The following is a 14,212-nucleotide window of genomic DNA, read 5'->3' on the forward strand; positions in this document are numbered from 1 at the left end:
ACACAATGATATAATAGATTTGTTGAGCCATTTTTCAATCGGCTAAGGGCGAAGTTTCTCTGCCCCACCGCCCTTCTCCTCCTCATTAATTGCATGTTTTCTGAATCTCCTTCCCCCACCGCCCATGTGCCTTATTTTCTTGTTTTGGGATTTGATTGAAGGGCTTAATTACCCATAATTACCCATGACACCATTTTATGGGCAGGCTAAAGCATCATAGTTGCTGCATGTCTCTGCACTTCCACTGCCTCTACTGCTGGTAGCCTTGTTTCTGCCTCTCCCTCAGTAAGCGATTTGTGGGCTACCTATCTCTCCTGTATCATCTTTGGTGAACATTTCTCCTCTTCCAAAACTGGGCTTGTGTTCTGCTGGTCTAAACTGCTGTGCAATCCTTGCAATTGCAGTTCTCCTGATGGTCTTTTCTTTGCCCTTCCCACACAAGGGTTTCACCTTGCGAATTAGTCCCTGTCATGGGTGTGTGTGCGCGCGCTTTGGGGTCATTGCCTGACACGAGCGGTTAGGGAGGAAAGGCAGACTTTGTGAGATCCTCCATGTACAACTTTCAAGGGTCACATCGGAAAGCCAGCAGCCCCATCTGCCCCAGGGTCTCATGATTTTTCACAACCCGATTACAAATGGGACTGGAATGTCATCACTCAAAAATAACTATCCAGAGCAGCCACTGCATCGATTGCTGGGCATTTTGTCATGAATTTGGCTGGCCGTGCCTATTACGGCAGGTTTTTCTTTATCCCTAAGCTGCTTTTGGGCAAATGCTGTTGGGACAATTTGGTGATCAATGGGCTGCAAAGGGCACTGCCTGCCGATGATGCCACTTGAGAAATCTTTGCTCCTTCACACCCTTTAATTTTGGTCTGCTCTTAAATTCAGTCTCCATGCCAGAGTGTTCTCCTGCTAAAGACTGTCCCTTGGACATTTTCTTCAACGTTTCTGAACCAACTTCGACTTTCAGCTCTTAAATTGAACCTACATTTCAGAGCCCTATTGTCAGAACCGGTCATGTTTTCTTGACTGGACATTAAAATGTTTCATGAAATTAAGATTGTAAATTGGATAGTTGGTCTTTCTGAAAATCTGTCCGAAATGTTTAATTATGTAAAAGATTGTAAAATGTTTAGTCTGAAAATGAGTATTGCACATTATGCTTTAACTAGTATGAAACCAAACCTACACATCTGAATGAACAACATAAAACACAGGCACCTGAACCGCAAGCATGTGGAAAGACCGGCCCCCTTAAACTATTCCTTTCCTCTTCCAAATATTCCCTCCAAATGCCCCTCTCCTCTTATTCACAACAGTAACTCTTCCATTGACAAAGATGCTTCCAAAAATAATCTAAACAATCGTCTTCTATTTCGAACCCCTTTTGTGTCAGACTTTGTTGAAAAGTCTACATTTAAACATATAGCACACCACTGAAGAAGATATTGTTTGAAAATGAAAACGTCTGTTCAGAAAGTATTAGGTAATCATTATTTAAGGTTTTATTTCTCACTGAGCATTTTGACATATTACCCTTTTTTGCCTCCCCATCTCATTCACGTTACCAACCCACACTCAGCTTCATATATTTGATCTCTCCCTAAAAACAGCCACTTTCTCCCAGCTTCCAGCTTGATTTTCATCTTTACCTATACACGACCCAACACAACTGTCCAAATACACAACACCTATTCTTGATTTCTATTCACTCAACATGCTAATTAGCCTGTACGTGCAGATGAGACATAGGTGTATTTTTGGATGGGTAACATGCAGGTAACCATTCGCCCAATGGTATAGTTATAACATTGAAAAGTATGTAGATATATTATTAAAAAAAAGTCAAACATGTATTCCATACATACTTAATCCATTGCTTGTATTTTTGAAAAATGACAAAAGATTGCATTGTTGAGTTTTTGTATTGGGTGTCACATTCTATAGTTTTGGTGATTTTTGAAATGTTTGGTCATGTATCACGTTCCGCTGCAAATCTGAGCTGTCGTCCCAGCGAGAGGCTTGATTGATTCTGTCGGAGAAATGGAATTAGGAGTAAATTCACTACAGCACAAGTGAGACTGTCAGAAGGTTTACTGCTGCAAAGGTGAATGATGACCCTTTTGATTTCCTCAGAAGCTGGACCGACTCCGTCCCGGTGGTCAAATGCTCGGAAATTAAACATCACCTGAAAGCCCCCAAGTGAAGGCCCAGGCCTGTGTTCTTCAGAATAATACTATGCTAGCATAAATGCATTTGAGATACATGTGCAGTTAGCTTGCTTTGACTAATTTGCACATTACTACAATTTGGCAACATGCGTTTTTGCTGGGGGTTATTTTGCATAAATATATGTTGGCCATTTTCAAGCTCCCGGTCCTTGACAATAAGAACCGCTATGATCTAATAGGAAATCCCAGATTTAAAAAAGAAGCAATGCGAGTCAAATAAAGGTAGTTCTCCAGGATGTGATTGTTTTACCAATTAAAGTTCTTGCTATAGTATTGCCATGCGTTGCTTGCGCCACAATAAGGGGCAGCTATAGCATGCGTTGTTAGACACCGGAAACAACACTGTAATGATTCGTTACTGTTTTCAAATGTAGAACACAAGTAAGATTGCTGTTGATTTTGAGAAATATGACAAATGTTCTGCCATTTCAACCATTACCCGGCACTTGGACAATAGAAAATGGAATTACTGTAAGTGATTATTCTGATGCAGACTTAATTAGATTGCTTAAGTTTTAGTTTTGTTGAACGGAGTATCTGAATGCTAAACATAGAAAGGAGGACTTTTTAATAGTCTTGTAAAACATACTCATAAAAGGAGAACATTTATTTTCACTTGGACACGTACTATATTTTTTTATAGAGAGATGCATTAAACATTGATAGGACCAACCTCGGATTGAACCTTTTGAGTTGTCGCACAAAGGGACAGTTGAAGATTTATTACGCGACATAAAATTAGGCGTATGCACTAAACCTGGTAGTAAATGACCTTTGCAGACACGAGATTGCTGCAGAGTTGCTATTGTTGTGCACTGGTGCATGTTCCTAAAATATATATTCATCAACACAGTGCTTCAAGACTAGATCCGTATACAAGATTGACTTAAGAGCTCCATGGAATTAAAATGTGTGATCAAGTGGGCAGGATTCGTTACTGGGTTTAAACTATTTAAATTCACTCGGAGCATTTGTTATCGGTATACAAGGCAATGGTTTTTGTTTTATTTTCATTTTCAGTCATGCTACAATTAATGATGATGTTTTCATGAGGATTCTAGATAGCTGCTAGCAGAATTATGGAAAGAGCAAGGAATAAAGGGGACCATGAAAGCAGTACATGTGAAAAGCTGAGTTCTGCCGATGATGTAAACATGTGGTGTGGCGACATGATCCAATGGTGGACATTGATCACGTGGATTATTCGCAATTTTCATTCTTCTTTTTTTCTCTTTAACATGGGCAGCTGGAAGAGCGGAAGCGGCAGTGTGATGGCCAGCCAACGTCAGAGGACCACAGTGCGCGTCTTCTCAACGTCACCCACTGGCATGATGCTTTCCTGACTGTGAAATCGGATTTCATTGAACTTGAAAAGAAGTACCTTGACGCTGTAGCTCAACTCAAGGAGAAATCGGGATTGACAAAACAATTAGGTTTAGAAATCTCAAACTCCAAGTCCAAGGTGGGTTGTTCTAAATTTGACTCATTCAGGCATGCCATCACATGTATGATCCTGTTCATTGTACCACGCCTGTCTCTTCATCTTTCTCCTTAGCTCTTGTTCCCTTTGCTTAGTTCCTGCAATCCACAATTCAATTCCGATCTCTATTTCTCATGTGGTCTAAGTCTAGCCTTAGAAAAAACTCCTGCTTTCTCTATTTCCAAAGCAAAATATATTTAAAAACATACACAATTTTCAAGATGTTGCATCGAGGAAGACAAGCAATCGTTTGGATGATTTGGAGATTGAAACATGAAAACATCCATGAACTTCATAAAAAATTGACTCGCATGCAAAATGCTCAGTTTATTTATACTTATGATTTATATTCTGCTGAAGAATAAAACGGATCTGTTGCACTTAAAACATACCGTTTCTTATGAACTGGAGGGCTACCCACTACATGAAGTGTTGGTTACGCCCCCGGCAGTGCTTGAAGAGCGATTCGGGTTGAAATAGACGATTGTTAACATTTAATCTAGTATAGACACCCTCCTATGGCTCATTTTCAGTCCCAGTCCTTTGAGTTATGCGAGTTCTATGAAAGGAACAGAAAGGCATGTTGATCGCTTTATAACTGATGTGGGGGTGATGCCAACGAGTATGCACATGCTCAGCCAACCTGTTTTGCACGCAGGCATTCTCGCTTAAAATCTCATGCACACCTGCATTTCTGTACATTCAAGAATGGCTCAGCCTTTCCCTTCCTAACGTGTATCCCCTGCCTGTTACCCTCTGCATTGCCTCTCTCAATGGCATTACAAATGTACCCTTAATAGTCATTACTTCGAATTCTATCACTATTCTAGTGCCCTCTTGCTGTATCCCCTTTTTGTGCAGCTCTTTGTTGCTTCACAGCTATGTTCATGCATTATAAAACCCAGCACATGCACGCACCACCAGCAATTATGTTGAGGAGAAATAGTTCTCAACTCTTGATCCTGACAAAGCCTGCATTGAACAATACAGGACATCAATGGCAAATGCTGGAACAAATTCAGAAGAACCCACTTAGGTTGGAGTGAAGTGAAAAGAGCTTGCTGATATTTTTCTGTTTGCTTTTTGTTGCCCATTGAAAAGGCAAGACTTGGCAATGTTAAGTACGACAACAGTGGACCATGACTGCGACCTGGGTTGATGTAAAAGTAATTGATGCATTTGAAGAATAGTCAGTTAAGTTAATCTTGTTAAGCTTTGGTCAACTGTACATCTTTCTTATGTGGTCCGTCCTTCAATCTGTGAAGGTGTATTGAATATTTAGAGAAGGCCCTCTTGAGCAACTTGGTTATGGTTACAATATCCAGCGTATCTCACAGAAGAATGTAACACATGCATCCTACGGTCTACCCTATTAAAGAGATGGTAATCCAGGTAACCAAATGTTGGACACAAAGTCAAAGGAATAAAATGCTTATGCAAATCTCATGGACCTCCATTATAAATAATGAGCCGTGAAAGAGCTTCAAATTATGTAACTGCAATGGTCTGCATATTAAATATAAATCACATGATGAGCAAAGAAAATAATTTGGCCAAATGAACAGGGTAATGTAGAAGAAAAATCCTTTCTGCTCGCTGTTATTTAAATGAAAAGACTACACAGATGGCCACCATACACTCATGGGAGATGAATGCTCTGGCAATCTGCAAATATGTTTCCTTTGGACATGGGCTGAAACAACTTTATGCATGAGCTATTCAGGGTTATCAGTATTTCTTTATTCCTATCGAGCATGTTCTTTAGTGTGAAGCTGGGATGTCTTTCTGACTGGCGAGTGTACTCGGTCATTGTTTTAATAGTAGAGAACATCTAACTTGTGGATGATGATCAATGACTTGATTAATTTGTCTTACCTAAAAGTAAAAAATGTCTTTGCCCAGACATATTTCTCTTTTCCCCGTTGAAAAATTAATAATGTAATTTCCTGGTTACGTTGCATCAGCAAAATCATAACGCTTTGATTGGTATTTGGGATGGGATTGGGATTTATAGTTATTTTATATACGGTCACTCAGCTTTGTCTTCTTCACAAAATCAATCTCTTCAACATAATCACACAGATGGCGCAATAATCACTCAGTCATTTCACGGGTCTTTATTGAAGATTTTGAGGGGCATATGACCATCCTGCTCCCCCTCGTCTGGTATAGATCCTCCACGCTAACCCAGGCTTCCCTTACTCAGATAAGTAGATACAGAAGACTGACCCCTACTGTCTGGTTCTATCTTCTGCTAGTAGGGAGGACCTATAGGCCAAATGCCTTCTCTAAGCAAACTCCCTCAGGAACTTCCTAACTCTCCCTACACAATCCAGGAATTTGTGTTCTAATGGGATATGGAATGGTGCCTTACAAATTCCCTGTTGGAATCAGGCTCAGTCTTTCATGCTCTCATATTTCCCTTGCCTACTCTTTCTTCTTCTCTGCTCTAGCTGCTCCTTTCTCCAATCATCTGTTCCTTCAATGTTTTCTCACCTCCTAAGTCTTGCTTCCACCCTTTGATGTTACTACTTCTTCCACTGCTCTATTACTCTCTTCTCCACACTACCACTCTCTCCAAACCACGACTCCTTGCTCCTACCAATACTCAGGCAACATCCTTTCACTCCGCACCATCTGTTTCAAACCACTTCTCACACTTATCTTTCTACGCACTTGCCACACCCACACTACAGTCCTACTTCCACTCGCTAGCCAATACATCACCCGCTCCACAAAATGCCCCTGCATTCCACCACTCCTTTCTTCGTTCTGCTGGTCTCTGATGCGTGATTGTACCTGCATCTGCTTCACCTTCCTCTCGACGACCCCTCCTCTCTGCAACCGATCAGTGCATTGATCTGGCGACTACTCGGATATCTTTTATATTTCTTCAGCTCAATGGTTTTTCTTGCCTTCTGGTTCAGGTGCTGGAATTCTGAAAGTAACGGAGATGCAGACAAGTATCTTACTTTGGCGGTAAGTGGTCTGCATAGAAACACATTGGCAAAAAGGGGGTGGACAGGAAATGGGGCCCTCAACTGCTACTGTCCACCTCAGGGGTAGCACTGGCTCTGAATTTCTTCCTGGTCATCCTACGACCTCAAGCTGAGAGGGGTTCTCATCCCCTCTTGACAAGACCACAGCACTGGCGTTGTCCCACGCACTAGTCCAATCCCATGATCCTCTCTATTGTACATTTCTGAGGATAATGTTTTTAAAGGCCTAAAGGAATTTGTTGAAATGAGTTGGCTTTGGTGGATGTTTAGGATAATTTATTACAGCTCCAAGATGAGACTAGTGCATGACTCTGGATGATTCTGAATCTTTTTACCACTTTCATCACCCTTGAAAGTCAAGGTTGTGACGAGGGTACAGAAAGCTGTAGCAAATGGATAGAATCTTTATTAAGGAATAGTGCCCAGCGTCTGAGTAGATTTTATGAATTTGACGTGTCATTTGTGTAGTTTAGTGTGGTGTCCCCTAGTGGTCCTCGTCTATCTCATCTCTGCTTTCGGTTTTGATATAAAGTCCCTCCACCATTTCCTTGTAAATGAGGGCGTGGTGTTCCAAATGTATGCAAATGACACCCAGACATTCTTCCTGCAGGGTGACCGGGAAGCCGTTTGTAACTGAATGACATTTGTAGCTGCATAGTGAAGTTGATGAAAGACACTTGGCTTAGTCTTAACCACACTGAAGCTGTGCTCTTGATGGTCTCTTCCAGAGGCTCCACCCGCAGGATTTCTTAATTTCCCTCTCGCCTTACCATTTCTGGCTACACTAAGCCCGTCAAGAAGGTCAAAACATTGTGTGTTTTACTTAACTCCTCTCATGATTAACTACTTACCTCATGTTGTTACCTGGAACACTCAGACCATCACTGCCAGAGAGACACTGTGCCATCATTGCTTGCGCCATAATTAGTTCAAAGCTTGATTACTGCAATGTGCTATTCCTGGCGTTGTACTAACTGGCGTGGCCATATACCACCGCTGCTCAAGTGGCTGCATTGGCTTGCCGTGAGGGCACACGTTAAAGTCCTTAAGCTTGCTTCACAACAGACTGTATGGCTGAGCACTTATCGACCTTAGTAAGCGTCTTGCATGATAATCTCAAAGATATTTACGTTCCAACTCCAAAAGCACTGCACCAATGCCTCACTTTATACGTGCCAGGTCCTCCTGCCCCTTCATTGCACTCGTGGCTAAACACTGAAGTCCCCTGCTCGCAGAGGTGTGGCAAGTAGAAGATTTGAGCTGAATCCACCAAAATGAAGCCCCCTTTCCTGTATAGCTTGCTAGCCACTTGGCAGGGTTCACTCCGTTGAATTTAATATTGTTTGGGTCACTGGTGCATTACAAAAAGATATTTAAAAAAATTAACAAGTTCTCTAGGCGTGCTTCATTTTTAGGGTTCCATATATTTTTTTTAACATAATTTTAAATATACCAGGATCCTTCTGTTGATACACACTGCCCACCAGTTGTAAACTGTCAGCCGATGTAGAGTTACTTTTTTGGTGAAGAGTACTGGGATTTGGTGGGGGACATTAAAGTAGAGTTGAAAGTGATCACAACCGTTTTGTAATGTTCGTAGTAGGTACCTTTAAAAATAAAGAGGCACTCAATAGTTCAAATAATGATGGCCCATGACATAATAAGTGTTTTTAGTGGCCCTTTTTTGGCATTGAGATTAATTTGAGACAGTAATTTGATCCCCAGGTTATAATTTCGGCCTCCTTAGTGAACTGTCTAAATCATCTGGGACTGTCTTAAGTACAACTTGTCAGGCGCGGGTTAACCAGTCCAAAGCCCCTCACAACAAGTACATGTGGTTGTATAGCATCTGCCAGCAAGCAACGTTTCAATTGTCTCTAATGGTTAGAAAGTTGAAAAAGGTTGGAAGAGATAAGTATGAAATCAAAAACCAGCCAAATTTTTTGATTTTCTAATTTCTATAGCAAATGCACGGCAAACCGACTTGCTTCTTGGCACTAGTGGAAAAATGAACCGAGAAAAAAACTGCCGACACAATGGAAGGATTTTAAGAAAATACTCGGAGGCTTGCCTGAAAAATATGGCTGCTGGAAGGGCATTCCACAACCTAGGTGCCGGCACTGAGAAGCATCTCTTACCTGTGGCCTTGAAGTTCAACGGGGAGGGGGTTTGGACAGCATTCTAAACAATAATATCCATCACAAAGGTCCGTATGGTTTGATGACGCCCCAGAACCCTTGCTAAAAGCCCACGCCCATTAACTTGCTCTGCAGGTATGTTACCACTAGGTATGGCCATTGGAACTTGGTATTATTGCTATTAGCACCCAACGTTACACCCCAGGTTGCTATGGGGATGGCAAAATTCCAAATACACATGTCATGGCGAGCGTGCAACCTGTGGAAAAATGTCTGCTATGGAAAATAAACACTGGGTTCCATGCAGAGCCCTTATTCAATTTCCATCGCCTGTGCAGGTATGTGCTGTCATGACTGAAGGCCACTAAGCAGGGGTCTTTGGGTGCAGCTTTGCTTGCATCTGGAAGTTAGGTGATGCAGGGGGAGTGGTTGGAGGGGGCAAGGGGAGTGCAATCCCCCAGGTGCTAATATAACCTAATATCTTAAAAAAATAATAGTTTTCAGGATGAAAACAAAGTTGGCTGCCTTAACTCCTAGGTTGATGTGATTACCTGAAAAGAACTAAAGGATTCTAAATGTTCTAAAACTCTGCTGTGGATAATGGCATGAATGAGGAATTTTGGAGGGAAGTTAACATAACAATACATTCGTGTCTGAGGCTTGCTGGGCCCACATAATGACAATAGTTCAATGAGGTTTGCGATTCCCTCCACATCTCATGGAAGGATATTACATTTGCATTTCTGGCCTAAAAGCTGTGTTAAACACTTGGCATTGATACCATTCCAGCTGACCACTTTAGATGGACCATTGACATCTAGCCCCTTTGCTGTACTAGATTAGTGCAATTAAAACTACTGGTAAGGTTCCACCTAGCTAGATAGGTGCTAAATTCATCCATATCTTTAGGAAGGAATGACAATGGGCCTCATTACAAAGTTGCCGTAACCGTTGTTACCTGGTTTACCGGGTCCGCCGGGGCTGTAATACCCCAGTAAGTCCCCATTGCCGGTTGCTGGTAAATTCAGGACTCTGGCGGCACCCGTGCAGGTATTTACCGCCATATTCAGCAGAGCAGGCAAATTCCATGATTACAAGCGTTCAGGGTTGTTTTCACTAATGAACAGGGTCAGTAGACAGGCATGGGATCTTTGTTCTGTGTAAAATGTATTGGATTTTGCAGGAGATACCTTTTTCTGTGTTTTGTTAATTTCCTAACAGTACTCGACTCATTGGGTGGGATCTTTTCTGAAGCAACCATGCATGGGAGAGCATATGCTATGCTATGGTAAAGCCTCTTCGCTCTCTACATTGTAATAATATGGGTTGGGAAATGTTTGGACCGGATATTAACTTCTGCATATGTAAAGGAGTTAGGAAGGGGTGCAGATTGACCCTACTCTATTATACATGGTCATTAATGATGCCATGACTGTCTCCTGCGGGTGGGCATAAAAGCTCAGAAAACGGATGCAGAGAGTGATCTGTTCCTTCTCTTTGCAGGAAATGGTATTAAATTGTTGACTGAAAATGGTCTGTTTAATTTGCTAAATGGGTTTGAAAGGTATTGTGAACTGAATGGCCTTCAGATCAACCATTCAAAAGCAAAGATCATGCCTTGATGACGCATAGGCTACTAAAGCAAACAATTATTGGTGCTGCCACCTATTGGTGATCATGTTGTTTGATTATTTGGGCATTTGATTTCTGGCCATGGGCTCCTGGATTCAGCAGATTTCCTAGAGCACCTTTGCTCCTAAGAGGGCTGCATGACATGCTTTTTGATTAACTGTACAAACTCAAACTGCGAGAGTAAGTAGACCTGATGCTAGGTGCTGAATTTTTAAATAAATCTCTGAGGCAGTATAAGCATCATGCAATTGCTCACATTGAATTAACCTTAAATTTGAATTGACTACATGTTGTGCTTGCAAAGCACTATAATATTGTGACATTGAAATGCATATTGCATTTCTGCTAGACTCCAAGCGCGGTCTCCTCCATGCCTTTTATGCATATTTTGGTGACAAGGAATGGATAGATTTACAATGGTGCTGTGATACAATGGAGACTTTTATTCAACATTAAAGAAACCTATCTGTCCTTAACTCGAATGGGATTTCCCTACCAAAATTAAAGAAACTCTGTTGCTAATCAGAAAGTCAATGCAAGTCCAAATCAAAAGGCACGTCCCAGTGAAAAAGGCTCCTACACTATCCTTGTCACTACAATACATCATATTTAGTTCTGCTTGTGCTGTAACCCATGTTCCCTTCTCCTGGTTGTAGAGGGTCCCAAAGAATCTCAGGTTGTTTACAACAAAGGTTCAGGGCTTCTTGTAACCCAAAAGAAATAAAACCGTTCTATAGGACCCTCGTGGGGCTCGGAGAATGACTCCCTTCTTCTAGCTGGATCTTGTGAGAAACCTGTTGGTGTTCTCTAACCCACTCCCCTGGGATCTTCCATTCAGGTGACCAGGAAAGGGTCATCGCTTTTGGATTCTGACCCTGGGGGTGGACAAGCGAGGGAGGATCACCTGGGTGGAGGGTCATGAGGGATTGGAAGGAGGATACCCAAGGGTGAGACATGGGATTTCCCCAATCCTCCCCCAACCTACTCTCCCTCAGCATTTATTGCATATTTCCAATCTCACCCCAACTCCCCCTCCCCATTCCCAACAAATACTGAGACAAAGAAGAGGCAACTAAGATCAGTAAGGATTACCCATAGGGATAACATGGGGAAAATAAGGGAAACCTACCTTAGAGAAAACCCAAGTTGTCCCACTAATAGTCAGGCAGGGTCGTCAGGCATTCACAAGTAACTATTCACACATGACTCCATTTGACTGATCTTTTTGCTAAAAAAAGGTGTGGTCTTACACAGATGGATGAGCGAGTAGGAGAGCGAGCAGAAGTGCCAGTTGGGAGGAGAGCCAAGAGGCCAGAGCTGCCCAGGACCAGAGGCCATGAGACCAGGACACTGAGACACTGAGAAGCTGCAATTCATAAGAGCAGCACCGTAGCGAGGGAGCCGTGTCTCCAGGGAGCATGCGATTGGGAGCAGAGGGTTGTGCTGGTCTCCTGCAGAGACTGCACTGTGTCAGAGGGGCAGGTGGTGAGACCCTGACCTCGGAATGAAGAACCTTTGTGAAGTGAAATGCAGAAGTCAGTCTGGTAAGTGTGAATGTATAAGAGGAGCAAAAAAACACCAAGGCACACCTATATTGAAGGGTCTTTATGGTAAGTACCCCAAGAGGTAATGTTAAAGATATTTAGAGATGCTGTATGGGATTTTTGTGGTGCGGGGGCAAAGGCTCAACCTTGGCAACTAGGTTGGATATATAAGAACAAAACAGTGGTTGTTCCTAACAAGTCAGTTAGGAACTCCCATCCCCTGCACACTATCTACTGTCTGAACATCAGACCAAACATTCAAATGGGTAGTCAATAATTCATATAAACCATTTGGTATAGTTTCAAACATAAGCAACAATTTGATATGCGAGGTTGTTATAAGAAAAACAATCTTTTCAATTTTTCAGCAAAACATAGTATTTTATTATACAAATGAAAAGCCCAACGCGTTTCGAGTTACAAACTCTTCTTCAGGGGCAATGTAACAATTCTTCTATTTTCTAAAGAGTAAAGATAGAAAAGAACACATCTTAGTATATCATTTCTAACTTCATTTCAATAATCAAACCGGTATTTCATTACAAATGAACACATTTTTCAGTAGTAAAAATGGGGGGACATCACTTACCCCAACGGGTGGGTGTCTATATTGAGATAAAGGACTAAAGGTGCCAATATTCATCAAGTAAATGATTCCTTAGGACATTACCTCCGATAGTGGAAAAATACCTAATCAGTAACAAAAAATAAATATAATCAGAATAAAGTGCTACCGTGTTCCTTTCTGACCTGGGAGGATTGGATTCTGTGCTTTTTGTGAAAGAGAAGACAGACAAGGAATTTGTAATTATTTCAACAGGTTGTTGACCCCGTGGTTTGAAGGGACTGGACTCTTGGCAGGATCTGGTGTCGACCAATCATAAGGTTGGCACTGCCCTTTTGATAGCAGGGGATTATTTTTTACTTGGAAGACCACCCGTAGATAATTCTGGGGTGTACGTGCTAAGACCACTATTTCCCCTGTGATGTGGGATATTACGTCTTGTCAACGATTGTCCTCGAAAGTCATCTTCTATACTCTGGATGAGCTTCTGTTCCCTCTGCAGAGATAACCCATCGAATAGTGTTTCGGGGAGCTGGGGTTGGAGTTTTAAAGATGGATTCAATTCACATCCGCTGAGGTGAGTATTACTTGTTAGTAACCATTCTTTATGCTGAAATGCTTAGTTAGCATTTCTTTACTTTAGCTTGTTGCCTATTTTCCAAGGTTCTCTTAGCTTTCCCTCGACTCCCTCATGGACTTTTAATAGCTCTTGTTGCCTGCACCTGGTATCGGAATACTACACTGGTTCTGCCTGGGACCTTGTGACGCTCAATAGATTTTCTCTCCTTGGGTGATTGCTTCCTGGGCCCTGTACTGTGGCTTGTTTTTCTGTCCGTAATGGACTCGACCATCCCTTCTGAACCGGTTGTTCAGCCAACTTCACTCTGGATGCTTTTCAAGTCATCTTTGTGACAGGCTGGGATTAGAGGTCTCCGCGCAGTTATTGGACCATGTGGTGCACCCACTACAGCTCACGCCACCACAACCCAATCTCCATCCTTCCGCTGGGCCTGTTCCCGGGCCGACTGGTACGACACTTTGCAGGCATCTCATAAATAACATAAGACTATATCGCTGGGGCGTTCTGCTGAATCTCCTCTTTCTCAGCCTTACCCTTGCTCACTGGCCACCAGGTTTCACTTCTGTGAGGGTTGGCGTTCTGAGTTCGTGCAGGGCACCTTTTGCACTTCTTGTTTCTACTTCGATAACTGCCAACTAATGCCACCACCTCGTCGACCTGCAAGGCATTCTCAGCTGTTCTCTTGAGCCACACCCTCCACGTCTCTCTTGAGCTTCTCGAGTCTTCCCTCAGCTTCTCCCTTCACCTTGGTCGGTATCTCACTTTCCAATTCCACCTTCATCTGTTTTGATATAGTTGAGTCCAGCCTGGCATAACGTCAGTTCCATTGACCATAGCTGGTTGTAGCGTTCTCAGTATTTTCCTTGTCCCTGCACCTATCACATGAAGACTGTCTGACCCAGCACAATAACACATGGTTTCTGACATAAGTTTGGGCGATGTTACTACCCCAGTGTGTCGGGAGTTAAAGGGGCCGTGCCTCTGATTCGCGCTCTTGTCCCCAGGAGGGGAGTTCCCCTCCATGAGGTCCTCCCGCATAT

The 14,212-nt window shown here is 42.5% G+C and overlaps 1 protein-coding gene across 3 annotated transcripts in view; it reads left to right on the forward strand.

Annotated features, from left to right (window-relative positions):
- Positions 1-14,212, forward strand: part of LOC138497642 (polyamine-modulated factor 1-binding protein 1-like) — a 2,990,269-nt gene that overhangs the window by 436,427 nt on the left and 2,539,630 nt on the right. For all 3 annotated transcript variants that reach the window (XM_069621239.1, XM_069621237.1, XM_069621238.1), the window contains one exon: positions 3,481-3,696. In XM_069621239.1, coding sequence (XP_069477340.1) covers positions 3,481-3,696 — 216 coding nt within the window. The remainder of the gene's footprint in view (positions 1-3,480; positions 3,697-14,212) is intronic.

The sequence above is a fragment of the Ambystoma mexicanum genome, chromosome 5q (assembly GCF_040938575.1).
Source record: "Ambystoma mexicanum isolate Mex_15411 chromosome 5q, UKY_AmexF1_1, whole genome shotgun sequence".
NCBI lineage: Eukaryota > Metazoa > Chordata > Amphibia > Caudata > Ambystomatidae > Ambystoma > Ambystoma mexicanum.